Here is a 27,395-nt window from a genome sequence, read left to right as displayed (position 1 = left end):
TTACCAAACAGCCACTTCTGATTAACATGTTACTATTTTTTTCCCTCCTTTTGTATGGATATGACCTTTTTAAAATGTGATTTTACATTCAATGGGCATACAGCAAGCCTTCCATACCAATCAGTGTTCTCAGCATAGGATCAGAAAAATAAATGAGAGAATTTTTACTGAACCTGTGATAGGGAGAGGCATTTACTGTTGAATTATAATAATCTCAAAATTATAAGGGAGAAGAGCAGTTATTCCAGTCCTCCTTTCCAGTGAGGGATACTTGCTGAAGCTTCTCTTACTAAAGACTCCCGTCCCTCTAGTTTCTGCTTAAACACTTTCCATGGCATAGAGCTGCTTGTCTTTGAATGGTTGGCTGTTCAAACATGTAAAACTTCACTGACACAGGCAGCAGAGGGAGATGAATCTGGGGAGACTAGATCTAAAGAAAGTGACGTAGAGCCAAATTAGTGTCCAAAATAGCATGGAGAACAAAGTCTCGATTTGGGACAACGTCAAACTCTCAGGACTCCCAGTCAGAAGCAGCTAGAGAGAGGGTCCTAAGAAGGTAACCACCCTAGAAGTCAGGTAGGCGACCCACATTCAAGTTCCTGATGATTCAGAACAAGATTCTGTGGAATTGAGAAACAGGGTGTAACATCCTAGGGGAAGGGATCGGCAAGCTCATTCACAGAGGATTTTGGGGTTACAGCCAAAGGTGCTGGTCCCATTGGGGATCCGGAATGCCAAGCTGCAAAGAGAAAGGAGTAGCTGGAATTTCTGGGCCAATAAAGTACGTGAGAAGCTGCAGCATCACAGGCACATAGATGCCAATATTCACTCCAAGCAGGACAGGAATGCAGCCTACAACAGCAAAACAAATCACCCACCCAGCAAGTAGGTGATTCTGAGGTTACTAATGAAGCACTTCCTTGTTCTGCACGGGCAGGAAAAAGGAAAAGGCAAGTGCCACCAGGCAGAGAAACACCATTCTACACTTAGGCAGGGACAGCAAGAAACCAGAGGACGGGTACCAGGATGATCCCAAATGTGACTTCCGGTTTCCTTTTCTTGTTTTCCAAATTCTCTACAATGAACAGTATTAGTTTCATGAATAAAATGTGATAATTCATTTAATAGAGAAAAATAAACTAAAAAATAACATGGTTTTATTTTTCATATTGCTAAGAGATGAGTTGCCCAAAGAAGAATGAATATTTTTTTTAGGTATGAGGACATGCGTGCAAGGTTTCACTGTCCTTAGAGATGCTACTCTATTTTCAAATGACAAGATCTTCCAGCTAAGAGCCAACATGTACAGGATTCCTTCACTGAGAAAGATGGAGGCAAAAGGAGTCTAGGAAGCGGGAAAGAAAGGATGCAATGTTTTTCTATATTCCATTCATGCAATTGGAGAAATAACTTGCAAGATGTTTAATTCATTTTAAAAAGGGGAAGGTGCAAAACTGAACTGCATAATTCATATCCCATGGTGAGTAAGTGGGTACTGGGAGATAAGTGCAGGGAATGCTAGTATAGGCACTTGGATGACCCAGTTTAAAGGTGTTAAATCTCTGGAGTGTAGCAAGATGAATTTTAAGGCCACAGAAACAATTGATTACATAGCAATCAATGCATTTAACTCATAAAAAAGAAGAATCAGCCAACCCTTCAGGAATTCGAATTGCTGGTTTCTGTGTGTGTAGTTATTTTAAAGCCCACTCATAATCCATGAAGTCATTTTCCTTTCCCGTTGGTGAAGCCCTGAAGGCATTCTTTAAAACTATATGACAACAGTATCTAAGAGATTATATAAAACAACCAGCCTCATCAAGCTCACTTTAACAATGTCTTTATGAAAGGCAGTGTTTCTCTGAGTTTTAAGAGCAGTGATGTTCCTTAGATAGTGGGAAGGAAATTTTACAGTAGATTTAGAGGCGATAATGTTTATCAGGTGACTAAACTATATTATCATTTATATTGAAGGCTATCCTTTATATTAAAGGGTTCCTGCTAACAGCTATCACATAGCTAATGAATCCTACATTTGTTTAAAATAAAGCTTAAAAGTTAATTGCTTTTTTTTAGGATGAAAAGAAAGGGTTTGTTAGCAAAAACCTTAAAGGAAGTTTTCTAACATGCACGTGCTAATGAGTAAAACTACCTCCACTTTGGAGTTCACTTCATTAATGAGTATTGCATGGAAATTGTCATATGAAGTTACTAGAGGCATGCTATTTCTCATTGTTTCAAGCTTAGGTAAGCATGTATCTCAAAACTGAGTCTTTTCCAATAAATATCAAAGCCTCTATCTAAAACTGCACATTTTTCAAACCAACAATTATTAAAAAAATAATTACGCTTATATTTTAAGATGTTCCTGTAAGGATATTCAGGGCAACGTTATTAAAAGCACCACACTAAAAGCAACCTAAAAGCCCAAAAACAGAGGGTGGGTGAAGAAACGGTGGTACACCCAAGCAACAGAAATCTCTGTCACCTTTAAAAATGATGTTATCAAGTTATACGTATTGATCTGGAAAGACTTTTTATCATCATGCTATACGATCAATAACTCAGTGAGTGTGTGTGGCCATGTGTGCATCAAAGAAAGTCTGGAAGCAGAGAAACCAAAACAATAAGTATGGCTCTCATTATGTGGTGACATTATAGATGATTGCGCCAGTCTTTTTACTTGCCAATGGTATTACCACATTTCTCTACAAAAAACATGAATTTCTCATGATTTTTTTCTCACCCCAATAACCTTGTGATTCATCAGTTCCCTTCAACATGGCTTAAAACCATATTTTCATACTCCAATAAGTAGGGTTTCCCATGGTATACTTAGCTGCTATAAACACAATAAAACCAGAGTACAATTAACATGAGAAATCTATGTTTTGGTCAAATGAAGTATTAATCAGCTGAAATATTTTAAAAATGAAATATTAAAGTATCTTCTTTAACCAAAGACATAATATATTAAAAAATGTAACATGTATACAAATCAGATGAATTATACTGCAAAATTAAAAGTAGTAACAGTACCCCCATTTCACAGATGAGGAATAGAAGAAACTAGAGGGATTAAGTGATTTGCACAAGATCCACACTCCTGGAAGAGCCCTAGTCACCCCACCCTGGGCCCAAGCCCTAGGCCACCAAACCACACTGTCTTCACAAGAAACCCACAAAGGCATAAATAAATAAATAAATAAAACTCAAAGATATGAAGGCAGAAACCTTGACACAAAGGCTAAGTTTTAATGATCAAGGAGAAAGGCATTTTTCACCTCCTGTGATGGAATGAACTGCATAGTGATTCTACTCTTAGACTAAGGAAATCCTTATTTTTCTACAAAGTCAAATTCAGAAATGAAAAGCAAATAAAATTATGGTCATCCTTCCCTTCCTGGACCACTACCCTCATCCATTCTTATATTCTACATGTAACAAGTATAAACTAAACTAATCCTCTATCCTGCCAGGTCAAACCACCCTCCCTTAAAAATTACCTCATCTCCTAGGATTTCCTTAATCTAAGAATAGAATCACTAAGCATTGTTGCACCAAACCTACAACCTTGAAGTTACTCAAAACATTCCCTTTCACACACCCCCCAGATCCCACTGGCCACTGAGTCCACCAGTGGACCAATGCACCAATACTATGTCCAAATTTCCAAAAACCTTCCTTTACACCTCATCTCCGGCCAGCACTCAGCATCTCCCTCCTCCAGGTTCTCACACTTCACTCATCACACATTATAAATATTTTTACTGGGCTGCTTGCTCCCTTAGACTGCAAAGTCTTTTGCAAAGGAAATAGTGCACAAAAAGGCATGGAGACCTCAGAATGTATTGATGCAGACAAAAAGAGTCAGAGCATATCCGAGGATTTCAAGCTTTTATGGGGGTGGGGGGCAAACAGTTTACTGAAACCCCAACGACTGCAATCAAGGACCAAGTTTGATCTCATATCAAAAGCCTAGTTTGGGGAGTAGACTTGAGTATATAGGACTTAGTTCTCCAAGGCCAACTTCAAAGGTATGCAGATGCTACTTCACCCTGGCTGCCCACATCTTTTCTGGGATTATCCTCCCTTTGACACAGTCAAGATGGCAAGACTCTAAAATTCCATATTTCAGGAGCCAGTCTTTTCATCTTTTTAATTATTTTTTTCTTTCTTTTTTACTTTTTTTTTTCACTTTTTTTTTAGTTGAATGTTTAATTTTTTTTAATTAAAGTATAGCTGATTTACAAGGTTGTGTTAGTTTCAAATGTACAGCAAAGTGATTCAGTTATATATATATGTATATATATTATTTTTCAGATTCTTTTCCATTATAAGTTATTACAAGATATTGAGTATAGTTCTCTGTGCTATACAGCAGGTCCTTGTTGTTTACCTATTTTATATATAGTAGTATGTAACTGTAAAATCCCTCTCTCCCCACCCCCTACCCCTGGTAACAACAAATCTGATCTGTTTTTCTATAAGTTTGCTTGTTTGAAGTATAATTGACCTAGAACACTATGTTACTTCCTGGTGAACAACATAGCGATATTTCTACACATTACAAAATGATCACCACGATAAGTCTACTTACCATCTGTCACCATGCAAAGATATTACATTATTACTGACTATATTCCCCACGCTGTACATTTCATCCCCGTGACTCATTTATTTTGTAACTGAAGTTTGTACCTCTTTATTAATTTATTACATACTTTATTAATATGAGCCTCAGTTTTCTCATCTGTAATATGAGAAGCATGAACTAAATAAAGGATTTCTAAGGTCGTTAGGGCTTGAATATTCTTCAACACTCAGAAGAGAGATATCTCACTTCACAAAGGCCACTGTACGGAACAGGGTTCTCTCTCCTACTAGCAACAGAACCCAAACTAGTCGATCTCCCCATCAGGCTGAGGAGGGAGGACAAAATCGCCATCCAATATGTTTTTGTTGTTTATAGGACTAGAAAGGAATCTTTTGGAAAAGTAACTACTCAGCTTGGGCAAACACATTATGCTTCCTATGTGAAACATTTGTCTATAGAAGACTAGTTTTCAGTTAAAGTAATGACCTCTTTTATTAATTAGGGTTGTGTTGCAAGCAACAGAAAACCTGATTCTAAATGACTGAGCCCCCCACAAAAAGAATTTTTGAGACTTCCATAATAGAACAATTCAGGATGTAGCTGGTTTTAGGTGCTGAAAGGTGAGCCATTTCCACTGAAGCCACTAAGTAGCAACACAATGGGGGTAAAGTAGAATGGCTGTGTGGACGCTGAAGGAATCACATATACCACCATTTGCAACGTTTAGCTCACCTTTTTCCTCCTCTTGCTTTACTGCAGAAATGAATTGCATCACAAATGATTCTGTTGCCATTTCTTTCTTTTTCTGCACACATTTGCAAATAAATACTCTACCTGAACCAGCATAAAAGCATAAGCCCAACATTTAGATTATGAAAAGTTCATCCTCCTTTTTAGATTGATTTTCCTTCTATATAGCTCTGGATTTATTGTACAGCATTTGAGAAATCAAAACTGTTCTCCTTTGGTTCAGCTGTCCTCCAGTTAAGAGGAGATGATGCGCTGTCTTATGTAAACTTGGATCTATGCTTATAACCTCCCTCTGTGCTGTGATTCAGAGTCCAAATAAGAATAATTTGTTCAGTAACACACTCTATGACAAGGTCTTCAGCTTTAATAATTGCAAGGTCACATTTTGCTCTTTGCCAGGCCATTTGAAATAATACAAAGGCCACCCATTGGCAGATGAGTGTTTTACAAATCTTGGAGTAAATACAGGGTGCTGTTTACATAAGTTTATAACTCAGGCATTTAAAATGTTCTTCTAACCTTGTAAGAATATAAGGCAGATTCCATATTGTTAGTTACCTTGGGGAAACATTTCTTGATTTCTAACACTTCTTACCCAGGGAAAGTATGGTATAGAGTTGGCAACTTGGAGGCTGGAGCCAGCCTACCTGGTTTCAAATCGTTTTAAGTAGTCTGCATAACCTTGGGCACCTTTCCACGCCTCAGCCTTCCCAACTGTAAAATGGGGATAATAACACTACCTGCCTTATAAGGCTGTTTTAGGACTAAATAAGTCAGTAGGGAACCTGGTTGTTGGTCATCATTACAGATGCTTTCATAACATGTGAGCAATTTCTTCCAGAAGACATTCCCCATCTCCTTTAATTGGTGCCTACTGGGGAAACAGATGGTGATGGTATGGTGTACACTTAGATTTAAGGAAAATAAAAATAGATAGGTTGATAGCCGGGAGTGTTTGAAGAGCTTCTCCATCTTTTCTATGTTACAAGATCCTAGACCTGGGACTTCCCTGGTGGTCGAGTGGCTAAGACGCCATGCTCCCAACGCAGGGGGGCCCTGGTTCGATCCCTGGTTGGGGAACTAGATCCTGCATGCCGCAACGAAGATCCCACGTGCTACAACTAAGACCCGGCGTAGCCAAATAAATAAATATTAAAAAAAAAAAAAAAAAAAAGATCCTAGACCTGGATTACCTATCCTATAGGAAATACGAAACATTTGTAACAGAGGACCAAATACCCTACTATCTTAGAATCTTAACAGTTGTAAGTTATCTTATAGTTTGTCTGGTTTAGAAGTTTGCAATTGAGATTAGTAAACATACCTGAGGCAGCTGGACACGTGAGGGGAGGTTTTGGCCTGTCACAGTGACTAGAGGATGATGTAGGCAGTTACTGCCCAGGGACTACTCAGGATGCCAAATGCCTTGCAAAGTGCATACCCACCACGCACAGGATGCACCTGCAGTGCTTGGCAAATATTACCCTCAGGGAAGAATCATCCTGCCCAAAAGGACAACGGTGCACCTTTTAAGGAACACAGTGTCCCCAATCTCTTACTGGAGGGATACAGTTAGATGCCCTGGGGTCATCACCCAGCCAGTGCGAACACCAGCTCCAAAGGGGACCTCATCCTCTCAACAGGCACCACATTCCACTCTTGTCTAGTTCAAAATATTAGATGGGTCTTTCCTTATACTGAGGCGATATCTGTCCTCTGGTCCTCGTGTAGCTTGCATGAGGCCCACAGAATAATTTGAAATGAAAAAAATGAAGCTTACCAATCCTCAAAACCAATATAAAATATTGACAGATTATGATGTCAAAGTTGCGGCTCTAAAGGAACACCAGATGTTTCTAGAACAGGGAATCTGTCATTTCATGTTCTTTCTCTCTCAATTAAAAAAAAAAAAAAAAAAAGAGCAAAGCAGCGCAGCTCAGAGGAGCTGCACCCACATTCACTCTGCAGTGAAATGCAGCTTCTCCTAACGAGACGTTAAACATTGTCTCAACTAGATCCTCATTAACAGCCAGGATCCTGATTTATGACTAGCTCAACCATACCTATGCATTAACTCCAGGGTGAACGATCCTATTGCCTTTAACTTATATGTTTAAGATCTACACAAGTAATGAGAAATCTCAGTGATGTAATTACGAAGGAGAGCAATGTGGCATCTGTGCTTTCCGCTCTGAAGTCAACAGAGGCTGGGAAGAGCCCAAATCAGAGTCAGAGAACACATCTAACTATGGACTGGAAGAGTCACTTATGTGACTAGAAAAGCAAATGAATGAGGTTCCAGAGCCAGTTTCCTGGTTGGGGTTGTTGCATTTTTTTATTGAAGTCTAGCAAATATACAGAAAAGTGCCCATATCCTAAGTGCACAGTCTAGAGCCAGTTTTAATGGCGAAATCTTTCCAACTTGCAGAGTAAAGCTAGATCCCCTGCACACTAACTTTCCCAATGTTAATTAAAAAATGGAAAACTATCGTAATTAACTTTATGAATCAATTATAATCCTAAAACCTGCTAAGAATAGGAGGGGAAAAAGAGAGAAAGAGATACAGTTAGAGAAAAAGGGAATATATAGGTTAATATCAATTGGTTATTTATTAAAAATTCAAAATAAAAATAATACAAATTTCTACATTTTACTGAGCACTGAATAGATGTCACTTCCTAGTAAGGCTTACATACATTGCCTTATTTAATCCTAAGGCTACCCATGGGGTAGGTATCATTATTCTCCTGTTATAGAGGAGAAAACAAAAGCGCTAAAGTTAAGTACCTAGAGCCCATTGTCACATTGTAAATAAAGCTGAGATTAAAATTAAATTCTTATTCCAAAATCCTGGCTCTTCATCACCATTTTCGATTAACAAATAGAATTTAAGGAACTATTTATCAAAATGTACTACCACCTAATAGGATTTTTTTTCCACAAATGCAAAGAGAGTTTACGGACTATTTTCAGAAAAATCTAATATATTCAATCCTATAAACACAGCAAGTCAGAAAGGTCACATAGCTAAAAGAGATACTTGAAGTCATTGCAAAATTCAAAATCCCTTCTTCTTTAGAAATGTTTAAAAATTGGAAATATGATATTAAGACAATATATCTCATAGCATACTCAAATTATGCCCTCTAAAATTGGGGATAAAATAAAGATGCTTATAATCTACACTATTATTCTTCTCTGGCCTGAAAATTCTGGCCAATTTTGTAAGATAGAAATCATAAATAAGAGGTTTAATTTTTTTTAAAAGGAAAAATATATGATTGCTTGCACCTAAAACTCTTAGTTCTCTAGAAAACCTAGAGAATTAACTGAAAACCTATTAGTATTCACAAGGCAGTTCAAGAAAAAGATTGGATGCAAGATAAACATACAAAAATCAATAGCTTTCCTGTAGATCAGTGATAACCAGCTAGAAAATATAATGGGAAATACTGGGAAAACTCAATAGGTTTCTGTTTTTCAATCATTATCTGTAGTAGAAGTCAACGATCCTTTTGAGGGGGGTAGGGGTTCTTTTTAGTATATCTATTTTTTAAAGTTGCAATAATAGTTGTGATTTTTATAAGGTCAGACATTACTTCTCTTCAGTAAATGCCTTTGTTCCTCTAGAAGAAAAGGAAAGATCCGATAATGGTTCAGTACAATTGCTGAAATCATAGTGCAAAATTCTTGCCTTATCAAGTACCCATTTAAAAATTACTGAAATAGTTATAGCAACAACATTTTGTAAATGAGGATCCCAGAATCCTTCCTGAAGTTTAGAAAAAAGTATGTACTGGGCTTTGTTTAGCTCAGTACAGTAGCCATTTTTTTGTCCTGTGGAGGACAACTTCCTAAAGCAAGACCATTTGGGCCCCTCAGGTGGTGAGTTTCAAACTTTTTAAAAGCTTTTCTTTTTAATCATGCAAAGACAACGTTCTCATTTTTCCATCAACAGGAGTTCCTTGATGCAAAATTACCACGCTTTTATATTGTTTTACTGTAGCCCTGCATTAGTGCTAATTGAAAACTCTAGGATAAACAGAGAGGCAGTTCCTAAAGCAAACGCTTTAAAAGAAACCTGAATGTTCAAATATTACTTTCAGCTGCACATCTTTGCAGGCACCTCGTTAGAGACCAGAGTAATGAAATCTCAATTTCTCCCATTAGTTAATTAGCACCTTTGCATCTTAAGTACTAGAAGTGTTACAGTGTTAATTACCTACAAGTCCGCTCTCAAAAATCAGTGGCTGCTTATGTTTTTTTTCTTATGCATGGGTTTACACAACCCTTAAAAAAACCAACCTATAAAATAGTCTTCCATGTGCATAGGCTAAATGTTACAAAATGTAGTGTTTAACAGCTAAAGGTGAGTTCAAGTCAACTAGTGCCCCTGTATTGATCTCTTATTTCTCCCAACACTTTTCTTCTAATCCTCTCCATAATTACATGAACTGCTAGAGCTTTCCTTAAGCTGTCAATGCCTCCTGCATCCATTTTCAAATGGCCAGCAGAGAAGCTGTCTGGGCACTAGATCAAACCATCAATGTTCCCTACTCAGGGCAATCGACAATCCTCTTGAAGTCTCCTGGCACATCTGTCAAGAGCCTCTAGGGTTCTTCAAAACTCTCCCCCCTCAGAAGAGAGCAAGGAGGGTGGAGGCAGCAGAAAGGTATTGACCCATTCTTTTAACATGCTAATTGGCCTGGGGGCTGCTTCAGTCAGTGCCAAGCTGGACACTTCAAAAGGAAACTGTTTTTCAAAGTGGAGATGTCTTTTTCAAACACTTAAAACTGAAAACAAATGAATCTAAGCATCAAGGTCACAGTGCAATGTGAAGGAGGATGGCCAAATAGAAATGGGATAGCGATATACACAAAGGTGGCCTTTGCATTAATTAATTGATAGTAACAGAAAGTTTGAAAGATACTTTAAACTTCTACGGCCTGTGAGTCCAACATGAACAATTAAGATATAACCTATTGAGTAGCTTACATTAATCCTTAGGAGAAAAATTAACACTGATATAATTAAACTGATATTAATTAATGTAAATTTAAATTTACATTCAATTAAAATTAATAGCATATTGATGAATGCTTGGACATCTCTATAAATGGTGAAAATGGGAATAAAATTGTTTGTTTAATTATACCTCTAATTGGCAACACACCATGAAGGCTAGACTGAAAAAAAAAAAAAAAAAATGGAGGGTGGGTAAGAGCGCCACTATTAAGGATCTTTGTCTACCGCCTTTGTTATCAGTTTATTATTTCATCCATGAAACACACAGTACAGATAAGACTACAAGACATAATTAAGTGTGTAAAGATTGCAAAGTATTGTTAAGTTGGTAAAATTAATTCATCAAACGTGATGATTTGCTCAGTTTTCAGGTCATGTATTTCTGGGGATATAGTGTTAGTTGTGAATGGTTATTAACAGAAAAAGCTATATAAAAGAGGCAGCAGCTCTGGTAACGAAGAAGCCGCTGTGGAAGGCAAGAGCTGGGAAACTCAGCGTCTCAAATCAGGGAAGTTTTTAAGGACAAAAGCCCATGAGAAAAGCACTCCTTACTGAGCTGCGTCTTAACTAATCATGAGTTTGGCCCATATTTACCTGCCATGGTATTATGAGAGGAAATCAGTATTCTGTTAACCTCTGACCCCTCGGATCTGCAGCAGACAAAGGACCAATCTGGAGGCCTGGGAGAACATCGCCAAATGTCAAACAGCAGGGAAGCGATTGTTACGGAGGAAACAGTTGGCTTGGGCGCAGCCAGCTTCACTGGGGCAAACTGCTATTCACAGAAACAAGCCATGAAGAGATAAGGCCACAAAATATGAACCAAATGGAACCTTTTTTTGCCTTGCTTCTAAATTGTTAGCTTTATGGGACTTCATGCTGAACAGTATGAAAAAAATCCAATTTGCTCTGAAGCGTATTAGTCTGCCTAACATCCTAATTATTGTTTACATTGCCATTTGCCTTCTATTAAGAATTGAATAATTACCCAGCACTTCATAGTTTAAAAATACAAGCAAACAGGATTATCTGGGTAATTAAGAAACTGTACCATAGCTTTGTACTGCTGTGGAAAATATCTGTACACGTAGGGGAAATGATAATTATCAATCGACTTAACTTCAAATGGTATTTTCAGGATTTTGAGCAATTGGAGATCTGTGACTTATTAAGAAAAGGTTAGTAAGATCACCTTTGAGAAGTGTGGGTCTGTTTAAATCCATTCTTAGAAATAAGAGCCAGATAAGCAGCTGAATTTTCTCATCCACTAATGACACGAGAGAATATACCAAGTACAGAGCCTTCTGCTGTTCTTTAAGCCCAATAATCCATCCCAAATGGACTTTGAACAGCATCACCAAATTTTGTCAGGCCACGTGGAGCTACACCAAAGCGCTTCTACATTTAGATGTTGTTTTAGCTGACCCAGTCCTTCCACCTAATTACACTGCAAAGTCTGGCTATTCTGCCCTGTGAATCAGTTCGAACTCAAAACTAATTGAACTTCAAAAACACTTCATGCCCAGTCCTCTTCTTCTAGTTTATAGACTACATATGATCACGGCCTTCTGAAGACAGTGCTGTTCTCAAGCAGAAAGTGAAGTCTGTCGGGTTACATATAAGTGTGCTCGCATTACCATTCTAAAGGAATAAAGCAAAGGTTAAGTAAATTTGGAGACACTGGGTGGGATGGGAAGACAGGAATTCAAAAGGCAATATTCAACCCGAAGCGAATATACATATAAGAATAAGGAACAGAATTAGAGTCACTACGCCTTTGAAAGATATTTATCTGGGACATAAGTGAAAATAAGAGATTTTAATCATGATTCTAGGCATGAAGATGGTTGTGTCCATTCATAGATGAAGGACACTAACACAATGAAAATACCGATGGTGATTTGTACATTATACGCTTTCAGTATCTATTTGCTGAATGAGTGAATAGGTTCCAGCCCACTAGTGACCTAAAGCCTATTTTTGGAATTTCCTGAGATCTTAACAAATCTTTCTCCAAGAGTTTTATCTTTTACTTGACAATTTTTTAAGCCCTTTGTTGGACCACTTCTAAACATTCCTAGCATAATCCGAATAGTGCCATCTCCTCCCTCCTCAGAAAGAACAGCAAGATTCCAGCTGAAACTGTCACTAAACAGACAAGCCAAGGGATTCACCAAGACTAGGTTCCTTTCCAAAGGTCACAATAAAATGAGCAACGGGACCGTGGGTTGTTTTGTAAGGGGCAAGGGGCCCCGGGGAGTGACAACCAGCCACACTGGGTCGGGGGGAGCGGGGAGGGTGTGGAGTTGTGTACAAAAAGGGCCCTGTGCAAATACCCCACTCTCCGCCTACACCCCCAATCTCTGGAAGCATTCAAATCAAAACCGAATTAATTTGCATGGTGTCTAAATCATTGGGTTCTGCATCAACAGAAGGAGATTTTGGCTGGAGCTTCCAAAGGAAGCCCTCTAGCCTTTGTGAAAGGGGGAAATGGGTGTGCTGTTTTGCATGAGGGCGCATACAGAATATGCAAATGAGGAATCTGCGGCCTGCAAAAGCAACCCTAGGCGGACAGCTGACGACCCGCATTCACGCAGAAAACGCTCCGTGTCTCCAAAGGGAGTTGTCAGCGGTACCAACCCGATTGTTTCCCCAGAAGCCCAAATAGACTCTGAATATTCATAAAATGTCCATTTAGTCATGGGATGATTAATTACTCTCCAGATCATGGGACCCAGTGACCTCACCTGCTCTCCTCCCCCAAAAGCAGCTCAGGGGTACCAGCTGGAAGGGGACACAGTGAGAAAGGTTTTAGGCCTTAAGTGAAAAAGATACAGTCTCTCAGGGGCCAGGGGCCAGCTGAGGCCTTCTTTAATCATGCCTTCTCACAAGCACAGTAAAACTTAAGAGAGTACTGAGGCATGTTATTGGACACAGATAAACCGTTTTTAAAAAGCTAAGGGCTACAAATTACTGCCTAATTTTACAGAAACATCTAAAGGGTTGAATAAATGTCATTCTTCTAAGCTACCTAAATCTCCCAGATTCTGAAAGTTTCCAGAGCTTTCTTATTTTACTTTAAAGTGTCTACAGAAGACAGTACACTCTCTGTACCTGCCAGAAAAACAAAAAGCTGATGGACCAGTGCAGCGGTTCTCAAACTTTTTGGTCTCATGACCCTTTTACACACTCTTAAAAAAACTGAGGATGCCAAAGTGCTTTTGTTTATGTGGGTTAAAGCTAACAATATTTACCATTAGAAATTGAAACTGAGAGGAATTTATTTAAAAGTATCGATAATAAACCCATTACATGTTAACACAAATAATATGTTTTAATGAAAAAAATTACTATATTTTATAAAACAAAGTTAGTGAGAAGAGTGACATCGTTAACGCCTAGCTTAACAGAGGACAGCTGGATTCTCATACTTGCTTCTCTATTCAGTTTGATGAGATGAGCTATCACATATCAGGTAGCCTCTGGAAAACTCCATTCATGAGAAAAGGGGAGGGAAAAGGCGAATGACATATTAGTATTAAAGTTTTGACCTTGCAGACCACATGAAAGGGTCTTGGGGAACCCAGCTGGAACACACTTTGAGAATCACTGCAGTAGGCTGGAGAACAGAGGATTTGATCAATGCAGATAAGAACAGCCATTTCATACCATCCCCTACCTTTGCATATGTCACCACTGTCCTCACCTCCCCCCCCCAAAAAAATCTACTTCAAACCCTAAACCGGTTTCCATTGTTGGACAGACAGTGACCTAATAGCCCATACTGTCACCATATTTCTATCGAACAACAATAAAATTAACAATAACATTTTCCACTTCATTAGTGCTTAATCATTCTGGGCACTGTGCTAAACCCTTTGTACATGCATGCTTAGATGTGTGTATCATACATAATAACATACCATTGTCAGCAATTTGCAGAGGTAAACTTGAGGTTAGGGAGGTTAAGTTAGTGACCATGATTGCACACCTGGTAAAGCAGCACACCTGGAAACTAAACTCAAGTCTCAAACTTCAAAGGCAGGTCTTAGCCATTTTGTGCTAGTAACTATGTTAACTCATGGGCTGCAGAGATTTTTGAACATTCAGACCATAGAGATGGTTCATAAACATGATGAAAATAGTTAAGACCCAACTGAAGTAGGAATTACAAAAAAGGACCTCATTAATACATTAGTCACATGCAAAGATTCTGATATATCATGTTGACTCCATGAAACATTACTCCACCAAATAAATGTTTAATATGAAACAGGCCACAATACCTTATGCATTTATTTATTCATTCATTCAATGAACATTTAATGAGACTCCACTATGTTCCTTAATTGTCAGTGGTGTTACTTGTCTGGTTATCCTAGACTGACCTCCACATACATGCTCATGGTCAAGAAGTTTTACTAAATTCACTTCTCCAAGATAAAGCCAGAAAAATAACAAAGCAAGGTTAATCCAATTTTTTAAAAAATGTACATGTATGATTTACAAATTAAAGTGTTTGTTTAAAAATATTACCAGGAAAAACTAAGACACCCTAACTATAAACCAACAGGGAAAAAAATTAAAGTATGATATATTCATACTACAGAATATTAATTATCAATTATGAAGGATGAAAAAAAGTTATATTCTCTAATATGGAATGATGTCCATGACAAATAGTCAAGCATCTTAAAAACAAGATGACAAGAACGTGATTCCATTTCTATAATTTTTTAAAATACATGAATATAGATATATTTGCATTATCTGCCAAATCATAAAGAGTGGTAACTCAGAAATAAGTTGGGAGTAAAAGAGTTTGAAGCATACAGTTCTTTGGTAATGTTAAATTCATTAATTAAATGCAAAAAAAAAAAATTGCCCCCAAAAAACCTAAGTATTAAAATTCAATGATGTGAAAGTCAAACATGTATCACGACCACCTCTGTTTCACGCTGTAGTAACTGAAAAGCCATTTAATCTGTCTTTCTCCTAAAGACTCAAGTCTTAACAGAATAATTATATCTTAATTCATTTTTGAAAAGTACAAGGAAGTTCAGTCAGATTAAAATAAATCATCAAATCTTAAATACCGGATTCAAAAATCCCTAACTGAGGTAATTCCTACGTGGTGCTTTGGTGAATCCAAAATAGAGACCATTGCCTGATTCACACTCACAAAAGAAGCCTGGTCACACGTAGAAGGGAAAATAAAAAAGTATAACAGAAAAAGGACAATAATTAAACCCTGCTCTTCTCAGATGTAAAGAATCATGTCTTTCAATGATCACAGCCATGCTTCAAAGCCAGAGATAAAAGCAGCCATGTGACTTAAGCAATTGATTCTTAAAGACATGATTCAAAGGTAGAAGAAAAATTTCAGAAGTGGAAAGGATATAACAGTATCTCTCTGAACTATATTTTAAACGCTTCCTTTCCAGTACTGCGTTCTCCTATGGTCCTTCTATAATATATTAGGAAAACAAAGTAATAATCTTTGTTTAAACACAGCCCTCTCCCTCTTTTCAGAGCACAAATATGAAATATTTCTATTTTACAGCCATCAAAGCATTTCTCTATCGTTCTTTCTCAAAAGAGCTTTTAATAAGATACCTTTTGCTGATATGAAGGTATCATATATGTAATGATACATAATATAGGTCCTAGATATATAGGACCCCAAACAATTTACAGCAAAATTACGTATTTAAGCAAGGTTTAATTCCTACCTAGCTTAATTTTGTCACAGTTGCGATTATTTGGCCTTAAGTGACTCCAGAAGAATGTTCTCTTTTCATTAGTATTATTTTTATACATGCTCTCTGAAAATATTGCTTATTAATCTTTCACAAAGAGTAAATCTGTGACTTCCCTTTCATTTTCCAGCTCTTTAATTAAGCAAAAAAATAAGTTAATAAAGAATCTTTTCCTCTCTTCCTCCTGCTTAATATTTCCGAGGTAATAAAACAACCCTGTAAAACATCTGGAACATTCCCTCCTGGAGGGGGAGGGGGTATGTGTAGGGGGAGGGGGGACACGTCTGAGGAGGATTTTGTTTCCTTTTTCCTACTAACTAGAACAGTTACTTATCCGCTGCACCCAATCACTAGGCAAGTTCAAACTTCTGACAACACCAGGCAGACATTCTCCTGGAGAAGACACATGAGTGGCTACACTCTTTTTTGTCCTGCTGAAACAGAGCCAAATCATTTCAGAAAATGGTATTCCAGAGCAGAATGAACTTGCAGCTGCTTCAGAGGGCATGCCCGCCATCACCCCGCCGCTCTTGACACTTTTGAGGCGGCTCCTCACCTCCGTCTGCATTTGCATGTACTGCTTGGAGGTAAGAACTCCAAGAGGAAGTGTAGTCCTGTCCCCAAGGTCCCTTGAGGACTCCGGCCCGATGACCAGGGTTAGATGCAAACAACAGCACACCCCAGGCCCCCACCCGCCCTGGCCATTTTTGCCCAAGGATCTTTTGTCAAACATTTAAGATCTTAATCAATCTTCACTCTGACCTCCCAGACCCCAAGGAAGATGGATGAGGAAGTCAGTGACCTTTCACCTGTTCTTCTATTTGTCCTGCCACAGCAGACCCATTGAAAAGACAATTGGGGAGGAACCTGCTGCCAGAGTTCTGAAGACTTGCCCATTCTCCTTTATATCCTTTCTTAAGCTCCCTTTACGCCCTGGTCTTTCTTGTCCCACTTCCAAATCACTTTTCTTTCACTCAGAAGAAAGTTCTCTTTCCTGTAGGGGAGGGGAAAAAAATGACACTCTCCAAATATCATTTTCAAATGAATGTTATTCTTTGTTAGGGCAAAGGCAATGCTTCCTATCTTTGTCCTTGACTTCTAAGAGTGGTTGGAAGATGGACTTTCCTTTTACCATTTTAACTCGACACCCTTAGAATTCAACAGCTATGACCTTGGTAAGAGCTGAGTGATAAAGGAAATGTTAGCATTAACATCAGATTAATGCTTTATGATCTAAAAGGTGATTTTTACCAATTTTACATCACTGTGTCCTCATAGCAAGTCTCTAAGCTAAGTACAATTATTATCAACCCATTTTATAGATGGAACAAACCAAGGCTCAGAGGGCTTAAGAAACATGCTCAAGGTCTTGCAGCTAAGTGACCAAACTGAGACACATTTCCTTGTGTCGATGTTCTTTCTGCTCTTCCTAGATAATCCTGATACTCCAGTAACGATGGCACAGATGGAGGAAACCATTTTCATTACTCTTAATATGTTTACAGTCTTGAGTTATCCCTAAAAATTCTCACTCAAATTTGGAATTTAAGAATTCTTGTCATTCAAGTTTTTTCTTCCTCCCTAAATTCATCAGAGATTCTTACCTGGTAGTCTTAAATACAAGCAAAGTGCAAGGTTTTGTGCAAAAAGTGTCTTCTTGAAAGATTTAATCATTTTACAAGTAGCGAAGAAAATACCTGGGTAGCAAGAGTGCAGAGAACAAAGATTCTCAAAAAGCTTAATCAACCTTCCCCTTCCATTAAATATCTCACCTTGTGTTAGGGACAGTTTGCTCAGAAATGGACTGGACCTAAATCATGAAGTCTCACCCTTTCCATGGACCACATGATGATGAACTGGATTCCCAAGGTTATTTCCATAAAGCCAACCACTACCATGTTCAATTGCCTTTACATTCACTTCCCCCTCCATCTTTTTCTCTTTTCCTTCTAATTTGGGTTGTAAAAATGTCAAGGAGTCTCACGGTGCAGCAATGTATGAGTTACTGGGCTCTGTGACAATTGGAAATCAATGACGTTAGATACAGAGAAATGTACTAATGCCAGAAGCATGAACATTTGATCAAGAAATGGAAGACAATGTGTGTGTGTGTGTTTTTAAATATATATAAGAATCTTGAAATGTAAAGATGTGCAAGTCCTGTCTTACAAAATTCAAAAAAGGCAGAATAATTTACTCTAAAATGTGATGCAAGGTCACTGCCCTATTCATTTCACTCTTCCTGCTATGATGATTGTAATTTCAGTGCCAGTAACAATGCACTCACATATTTTCTAATGTTAATACCAGAATCTACTTCAGGGTTTCCATTTGGTACAGCTTAGCTAGTAGTTGCCAAGTCAAGAGTTAACAAAATGGCAAGAAATCAACCTTTGTAAAAACAAAACAAAACAAAAAAAACCTTGAATTCCAACCTTTAAATTTTCAAGTTCACAAGTTTACCTTTTGACTCTGGGTCAACAGAAAAGGTTGCCAGCCTTTATTCTGTTTTACTTTTCAATGCAATTAAAAGACAGTCATTGTTAGCTATGCCTAGAAATAACTATAGCAGATCAAGAATGACACTTATGAACTCTGAAAGGAGAAATGCGTAACTCTATGACACCAAACTACTCCACATGCAACTTTCTTTAGGTTATAACTGTTGATTTCCAATCAGTCAAGTGGATTGCTCCATAGTTAATCCCACCCTGTCATTAAGATGGTTGAAATGCCAGACAAATTGTTTGGCAGTCAGTTATTTCGGGCTCTTTAATCGCCAAATCAGATGAACCATGTGGCAATGTAGTCTACAGTTCAACAATCACCCTGAGAAAAGATTAATCTGATCTGTTCCAGAGATGGGACCAAGAGTTACACGCTTTAGTAGTAATCATAATAAGACTGGCAGCAGCAGACTATTAATAACCACTGAAAGTAAATACCAAGCAAAAATAAAAATCTTGGAATAGCTGCCTTTTTTTTAAGCCTTAATCCATATAAATGTGGATTACTCCCAGCCCTTCCTCGAGCACAAAGCTGCTGTAGAGAAAACAAGTCTGCAAACTCCCCAGAAAGGCGAAATAAGGGAAGAGGGAATTGCAGACACAGAACTTTAGGTGAGAGGAAAAAAAAAAGTCACCTTAGTAATATGATAAATAGTAATTAACATGATAAAAAAAATCTGGATTTCTTCAGAAACTCAATAATCAAAATGGATTACAGTTTACTATTGCCTCTGACCACAGATCGAATAAGACTCTTCCTAGCTCTTTATCACATCCTCAGGGAAATCAAGGTCTTTCATCAAGATTCATTTCACTTGGAAACCCTATCAATGGGCGCTCAGTGGAAACATAAGGCACTTGAAACCTTGTCACTCCACTTCGCTGGGCCATGTCTACACTGGTCCACAAGGCAGGAAAAACTGGACTTTCCTCACACAGCTCAATTTTAATCAGCAGGAGGAAACTGGAACAACAAATCCTAATTCCACATTTAAATCATTCATGTACACATCCATACGAGGAGAGATGTTTACCGACAGGAGAACCATGGTTCGAAAATGTGTCGGCCCTCTTTAAGTAAGGATCAATCAAGGCCTTTCTTCAGCTTGTTCATTTACATTTCAGAGGGCACATCAAGCCGGTGCAGATCTGAGTGCCTGTTAGCAAATGTGTCTGGCCTTCTGCTGATTACAGCAGCACCATTTATTTTGTCAGTATTAGAATCGTCTTAGCTTTGCCACCTGGAGCTGTAGCACTTACTCATTAGACCCCTCTGTCCCACCACATCCCACAGGGGCCGCTAATTACTGGCTTTACTCCATTTAGTCTCATCTCTGATTCAATTATGTGCACTAAGCCCTAATGAAAAGTACAAGATGGCTCTCCTTACCTTGGCATTCTCCATTCCGCTCTTCATGCCCGGCATGGCATAGGCAGTTGCCAATGGGTACCAGCCATTCACCATCTGCCCCGCAGTACATTTTTGGCACATCCTTCTCTTCTGAGTTGTTGACACAGGAGCCTCGAACTTCCACCAAGGAAGACGTATCGGCCCCTGTGATGGTGTCTGGAAACTGAGCCAGATTGCGAACGGTGAGCGGACACTTCTTGTAGAACACTCGGACCGAAACCAAGGCGATGCAGGCCCCTACATCCTGAAACGCCAGATAGAACCCCTTTTTGCTCAATGGCCCTACATCCCGGATTTCCGTGTTCAGCTTCATGATTCGGTCGCCAATGTCCACCTGGGTGAAGCTCTCGTCGGCGGCGATGGTGTCAATTTTGGCAAACTGGCTCTCTCGGATGAAACGCTCCTTGTCGCTGTCTGATTCATAGTAGTACAGGTTAAACGTCTCCTTGCAAGTGCCCATGACACCTGGAAGACTGTTGCAGTCCCTCAAGGTGAACTTGATCTCAATGTACACCCTCTGAGCCCCTTCTCGGGTGATCCAATCAGTTCGCAGCCAATTATTCTGGCTGGGCTCCATCACGTTGCACACTTGGTAGGTTCGGATTGGCGTATTTTTTTCATCCATAATACTCACTTCCTCCCACTGCAAAGATCCAAAGGAAATGTATCGATTACAAAAATTTCATCATACAGTGATTTATCAGTTCTATTTTACCCTCATAGGACAGAGATGATTTTTGTTGCAATAAGAAAGAAAGCTACCTAGCACTAATTCCTCACCAAGATGATATTATATTGGGAAAGTATTTTAATTTTCACTCTTTTGCCTCAGATCCAGAGGTTTTGCTGGATTGACTGCTTTTGAGTTCTCAGCAGTTGCTCGTTCGTGGTGGTCTAACAACCTCAAATTCACCTACTACAACTGCTACAATTTCAAGTGACAACAGTTCAAACTTACTCATAAATGAAAAAACTAGGATGTGTATTGTTTCAACAACTGAGCAGAGACCTGCAAATTAAGAGCAGGAAGTGCAGAGTCTGCCAAAGGAAGACAATTATCAGTCAATTAGTGGCGCTCCTGTCAGAACTTTGCTCTCTAATACCTAAAAAAAAATGTCTATTTTTTTTTTTTTTTGGCGATGCCACTACTCTTTAAAGGGGTAAAGAAAATCTCACCATTCTGGTTTTGGTAATCCTGGGAAGATAGAGCATAAACTTTATGGTTGGATTTCTCAAATACACTGTCATTTATAATGGTAGAACACTTTTCAAGAACATGTATTCAGTCAAAAAGTTTGTACACTGTTCTTATTTTTAAAACAAAGTAAACACGAATGCACACGTGCATTGCTTCTAAATAGTCTGTGGATATTGAGAATAAAATAGTAAGTGGTATTTATGAGTGAAAGCCCAAGAAAATTAAAGAAGGATAGTAGGGTTTTCTTTCAATCTACTTCCTAACATAGAGATTCTCATAGTGGGATAATCTGAGTTCAGCAAAATTCACTGTGACTAGCGTTGTAGTTTCATTCTCGCTGTGGCTTTTAAAATAATCCTAAAAGCAGCAAGATAATTTGGGGCTCCTACCAGACTGATAGGCGGCCTCCAATTCTTCATTAATATCTACAGTAATGCCTTTATATAGATCTGGTATAAATCAGCTTAAGTATCTAACACATGAATATAATTAGAAGAAAAAACGTAGTTTAAAAAAAATTCGTATTCTATAATAGCTATACTTAAAGCTCCATTCAAGCCAATGAAGTACATAGAATCATAACATATCTTTTAACAGGTTTCCCATCTGTGCATTGGAAAACTATTAATGGATGGAAATGTTACTATGTGAAGGGCCATAATGCATAAAATTCTGTATCCCTTTCATCTGCCACCATTACGAAAGTTTTAGAACTGGGAGAGTTAAGTGCCCTGTGGTGATTAAAATTTCTTTTTATCCACTAAGCAATAAATCACCAGTAATTTACTTATTTGGGGGAAATTCATGTAAATCCAAAAATAGATCCCCACCTTCAAAAAAACCTACTCAGCACACTTCTCATCTCAGAACAAAGGAAATATGGAAAAACACATTTATCAATGTAAATGAAAGCACATAGGGATATCTCCACAGTTCATACACATAATTCAGGTCTAATTCGAATTTTCCAGGCCGAACTTAATTGTCTAAACACATTGATCAATTCAGCAGAACAACGACAAATCTCCCCTTAGTTTTGCATTTTACAATCAGTGTCAGAAACTCAGTATAGTCCTTTAAATGAACACTGCCAAGAAATTAGGTTTTTGCTACAATGTTGCCATCAGAAACCATCACTTTCCATTATTTTCATGTTCTGCTTAGCTGTTCTGATGGAAAAATGAAAGAACAGTGAGTACAATTCATTTTTGACCTGGTGGTATTGTCAAATAAGGTTTCTTTTTCTTTTTAAAAATAACAACAACAACAAACAAATATATGTCATTATTGGTCAAAATTATAATCTCAAATTTCCAGCCAAGAAAGATGTGAACTGTTCTAACAATAAGTAGAGATTTCAGAATAATCAAAAGATTCAAATATGCTTTTACACTCAGTTAGAAAGACTTTTTTAAAGCCAATCCACCCCCTACTTGTTAGATATCCAATTTACCCCTTCATCCTAGGCCCAAAAAAGTCTTCTTTATTACAAAATCTAGAAATTAATTAAACTTTATAATTTGGCACAATTTCTCAATGGCTACTATGTATTTTGGAAGGACTAATTCTATTATACACAAATAAAATTTCATTTCTTATGTTTCATAATAATATTTAAAACATTACACACATGGTATTTAAGGAAAGGGAAGGAGTACATTCTATATTCAGAAGTCCACATTCTGCCCATAAAAGGTTCTGGGTTGTGTACAGTCAGCTATGCACAGTATTTTTTTTTTTTTTTTTTAAGGGACATGGAGACAACCAAAAGAAGTTTTGTGTCTAGAAAAAGTGGCCAGGTGCTCTTTCAACATTTCTCTGGGAGCTGGGGTGGGGGGAGGGAGATGTCTGTAGCATATTAAGTTGCAATAAAAGCTTCCCAGAAACTAGATAGACCATGAACTGTACTTGAAAATGTGTTACTCCTTGCTTTTCAATAGGTCACATGTATATTTAGTGTAACAAGTCAGGTCCAAAATCATACTAGATGTATCCTCTCTTCAAACTTGGGAACAGCCAGTAAGAAAAATAAGGCTCATTAATTTTTTTAATGCAAGTACTGATACCTTCCATCCTCAGTTTTGCCAGCAGTTCGAATACATTCAGCCTACAGAGCAATACCTCTGGTGTAGCATGGGAAAGCCTCCTTGAATCAATGACCTTTCCAGGGTATAGGATTAACAAGAGTCTGACTCTCACAAGATAAAGCTGTACCTTTCTTCGCATTCAAAGGATGAGGGCAATTGCCTGCAATCAGCGGTGAATACAGCCTGTCTACACTGCCAGAGACCTGCCAATCACTCTCTCTCCCTTTAAAAAAAAATGGTTTTGAGGGCAGACTAGAATTTTTCAGCAGAGATCCAACCAACTGCAGTCAAGTTCAGGCAGAAAAACAGGAAGGCAGGACAATCTCCATTTTATTTCAAATGGATGACAAGACTTGCTTCGGAAAAAGCCTAAAATTTTCCATTCTTGCCTTGTATTATTTTTGAAGCCCACTTCTATAACAGTTTCTATGAATCTTTATTTTTTTCAATCCTTTATTGTTTATTCAATGGCCAGGTGTGAAGCGCCATACTGGGTGCTGGCATTACAATTTTTGCCTGATAAAGACTCCTAATCTTTCACCCCCATTGCTTTTAATCGAATGACTCAGTCATAGAGACTATCAAGCCTGTAAAGGTAGGATGATATGCTTAATTTTTAAAGGATTTGAGAGTTTCAATCTGGCAGATGCCAGAGTTACACATTGTACTGATTTCTTTCCAGAGCTGATTCATTCTGACCTATTATTAAGGGGGGAGGATGGGGTAGGAGAATGTGGCTATTAACCTAATTCTATTCTCATGGCAAATTCAAGAAGAAATGAACAGTGACGCACTCTCTCATACTCTATAATCCAGCCTCCCCAATCTCCAAAGATCCAAGATTCCAAATACTTTAACTTTCACATTTAGTAACAACAATGCCAAACTTGGGGCTTTTTTTTTTTTTTTTTCTGCATAGATGTTGCCCTTGATACAAGTTCATAAGGCTTTCTCTCAGCGTGCAAGTGAAAAGCAGCTGATTTAAGATTGTCATAGCAAGTTACAGAGCCCCCGCTGCTCACACACAGAACTAAACCTGCTCCTGGTACAATTAGAAATGTTCTCTCCCTGGTATTTTTATTTATTCATTTTCCTCCTCTGGAAATAGAACAATTGCTCTAAAATTAACCCTGTCAGGACTTCATGGCTATCACAGCAATAGGCATAAATTCTAATTTGGTCCCCAGATCATATTTCTTGTTGGTGTTTTAGTCTTAAATAGGCATCTAAGGCAATGCCTCCACCAATCTCCTAGTTCTGAAACCCCTTTTTGCCCTTTTGGATTCCAGTTCTTCCATAACAGAGCTATCCAAAGGGAGTATAGGATTTCTCCAACAAAGCGTAATTCACTTCATAGGCCATGGCGGAAATCTGACCCCCGGCCACAATCAACAAGAATCACGCCATTAGGACTCTCAGAAAGTTGCTAATCACTCCTTTTTACCCTGTGGATCAGAGAGCAATTCGGAACTTACCCCTCCTTCCAGAGGGCTTGCTATCCACCCAAGTTCTCCCTGAACAGATCTGGAATCCAGTAAGGTAACTGCAAAAAAACAAAGAAAAATAGATTAATTTCCAATTGCAAAAAGCCAATACTACAAAAAACCATTTGCCTGAGCGTTTCCATATGTGCCGAGGGTGTGCATATCCAACTCTGATCAAAACCTAAACCCGGTCTCACTTATGTAAATAATCATTACTCACTCGATCTTCTCCCCTCTTCAAATCTGCAGGTTCTTATTTATTTAACTTGCTTAGCATTTAAAATTCCATTCCAGGACTCAGTTGATTCTTTTTCTAAAAAGGATGAATTGAGAATCTCAAGTACAATTCAAAAAATAAATATATCTACGTAGGGCAGTTACACTCCCAAGCAAAATCTGCATTCATCTCTGTCTGGTATCTACTAGAGTTATTTGTTTTTGCAAGTTTCAGATGACCGCATAACTCATCATCATGGTGACAGAGCCACAAGTGAATTCTATCAGAGAGTACTCCAAAGGGTCATGAAAAGGCTCTCTCCCCTACCTTTTTTTCTTTTTTTTTTCCTCCACCACCAAATAAATAGGCCCTGGATGTGGTATCCGCCGCTTTTTTAAATATCAAAGTTTCAGAAGGGGGAAATGGCAGACGTGTGGAATTAGAATGCAAATACACTTGAGTATTCTCTTTGGCCTTTTTGAAGACAATCAGAGACTCCTTCCCCCAAGAGGAAATCACTGGTTTAAATTTTAGTTATGGAGGACTGCCTAATAGATTTAGTATGCTTGTGCGACACCTAAGAGTATGCACCCAAGCTTGGGGGAACCGGGAGGGCGGCTATACAGCGGTCGCACCCCGCCCACGCTGGAACAGATCTAGGCACCGAGAACATTGAAAACGACGCAATGAATTCCTAAACTCTCCACATTGTCTTTCCCACCGAGATCTGCAGGCCTGGGGGTCGAAAGGCCCATCTCAAAGGAACCACTGGGTTATTAATTTGATCAGGGAGGCTGGCTCTTCAGGCTGGGGGAGGGGTGGGAAATGGGAAACCTTCATCCTTGGCTCCTGCGCACCCCAACTCTCAGTCTCGACCCCCGGCCCCCGAATTCTGCCCACCTCTCCTCTCATTTCACCCCGACGTCAAAGTAGTTAAAAATGAGCCTCTTTCTCCTGATTTTCCCGAGAAGCCTGAATTCCTAGCGTCTGTTAATTATTTTAAAATGTAGAGCCTTCCCTGGGCCGCTCCCGCCCGGAGTTGCGCCCCCCCCCTCCTCCTTCTCTCCTCTTGGTCCCTAGAGAAAAGCCCGCTACATCCATTTGGATTTATGTAAGGTGGATTAGGGACACAAAGGGAACAATAAGACCCAATTTACAAAAAAAGGAAGGGAGTAGAAAGGGAGGGTAAAAGGGAGAAAAGAAAACGTGATGGGAATAAAAAGCAACAAAATGAATTAATTTTTAAGGGGGAGGAGGGGTCGGAGAGGGGGTGACCCCCCTCCTTTCTACATCAGCCTACAGCTCCATCAGCGCCTTTTTTGTCTAGGGCTCCCAAGTTTTGCTCCCAAAAGAAAAAACAAGGGGAAAAAAGGAAAAAAATCTCTGCGTTTGGTGCAGAGAGGTCTTGGGGACGTCCTAACAAGAGTGCGAAGTAGTCAGGAGAATGGGGGATCCACGATCCCGCTCAGAGGAACGACCCCGGGGACCGAGGGGCAGCAGGGACCGAGATGGCCCACGTCGGTAGGAGAGAGGAGATCGAAAGGGTGACAGCGTGCCTCTTTCCTCCCAAGCCTTGTCTGCCGGCAGGTGTGTGAATCTCTGGGAGCTTGCGTCTGGCGCGCTCTTGGTACCGCCTGCCCAGCCAAGGCTAAGTTGGTTTTTGGCTCCCTCCTTCGGAACAGGGAAAATGATAGATTGTAGGGGGATGGATGCACGGATCCTGGAGAGGTGGACGGACGGATGGATGGATGGACGGACGGACGGACGGACGGACGGATGGATGGATGGAGGAGGGTGGGGAGGTGAAGGAGTCGGCGAGCCAGTTGCGCGCAGGCTCGAGCGCGAGCATCGCCGGAACATACGCGCACACAATCGGGGCACTCGAGCACAGGCACACAATTGTCCGCGTCGACGCGGGCACCCGCGCACCCACAGACACCCATATGCGTGCGCGCGCATACACACACGCACACGCAACTAGCCTTTCTCTGAGATCATCAGAAACTAAATGATCAACCCCCATCTCCCCGACACAGACACACACACAGACACACACACAGAGCCCTCCAGCACGTCCAAACAGACGCGCATAAAACTGAGCACCCACACTGATCCAGTTGGTCCGGCACGTTCCCTCCAAACTAACCCGGTGTACAGTTCTAGGGGCAAAAAGCTAAAACTCGAGTACGTTCAGCTTGCCGGCGGGTTCCCAAGGTCTGCGGGGTGACATGAGGAGCTTGGGGTCCCCTAGGCCAGCAATCGCACCCCGACGGCGCGGGGCCCGGCGGGGAGAAAGGTGTCTAACGCCGGGTGCTAGCAATCAGGTCACCAGCGACCGGCGAGCGGCGCCACGACCGCT

The 27,395-nt window shown here is 39.4% G+C and overlaps 1 protein-coding gene across 2 annotated transcripts in view; it reads right to left on the bottom strand.

Moving 5' to 3' along the window:
- Positions 1-27,395, bottom strand: part of EPHA4 (EPH receptor A4) — a 140,656-nt gene that overhangs the window by 112,577 nt on the left and 684 nt on the right. For both annotated transcript variants that reach the window (XM_082396807.1, XM_082396806.1), the window contains exons 2-3: positions 24,811-24,878; positions 20,030-20,693 (exon numbers count right to left, since the gene is read on the bottom strand). In XM_082396807.1, the coding sequence (XP_082252933.1) occupies positions 20,030-20,693; positions 24,811-24,878 (732 nt within the window). The remainder of the gene's footprint in view (positions 1-20,029; positions 20,694-24,810; positions 24,879-27,395) is intronic.

The sequence above is a fragment of the Balaenoptera borealis genome (assembly GCF_965194805.1).
Source record: "Balaenoptera borealis genome assembly, chromosome: 6".
Classification (NCBI taxonomy): domain Eukaryota; kingdom Metazoa; phylum Chordata; class Mammalia; order Artiodactyla; family Balaenopteridae; genus Balaenoptera; species Balaenoptera borealis.
This window is presented reverse-complemented; position numbering and strand designations above follow the sequence as displayed.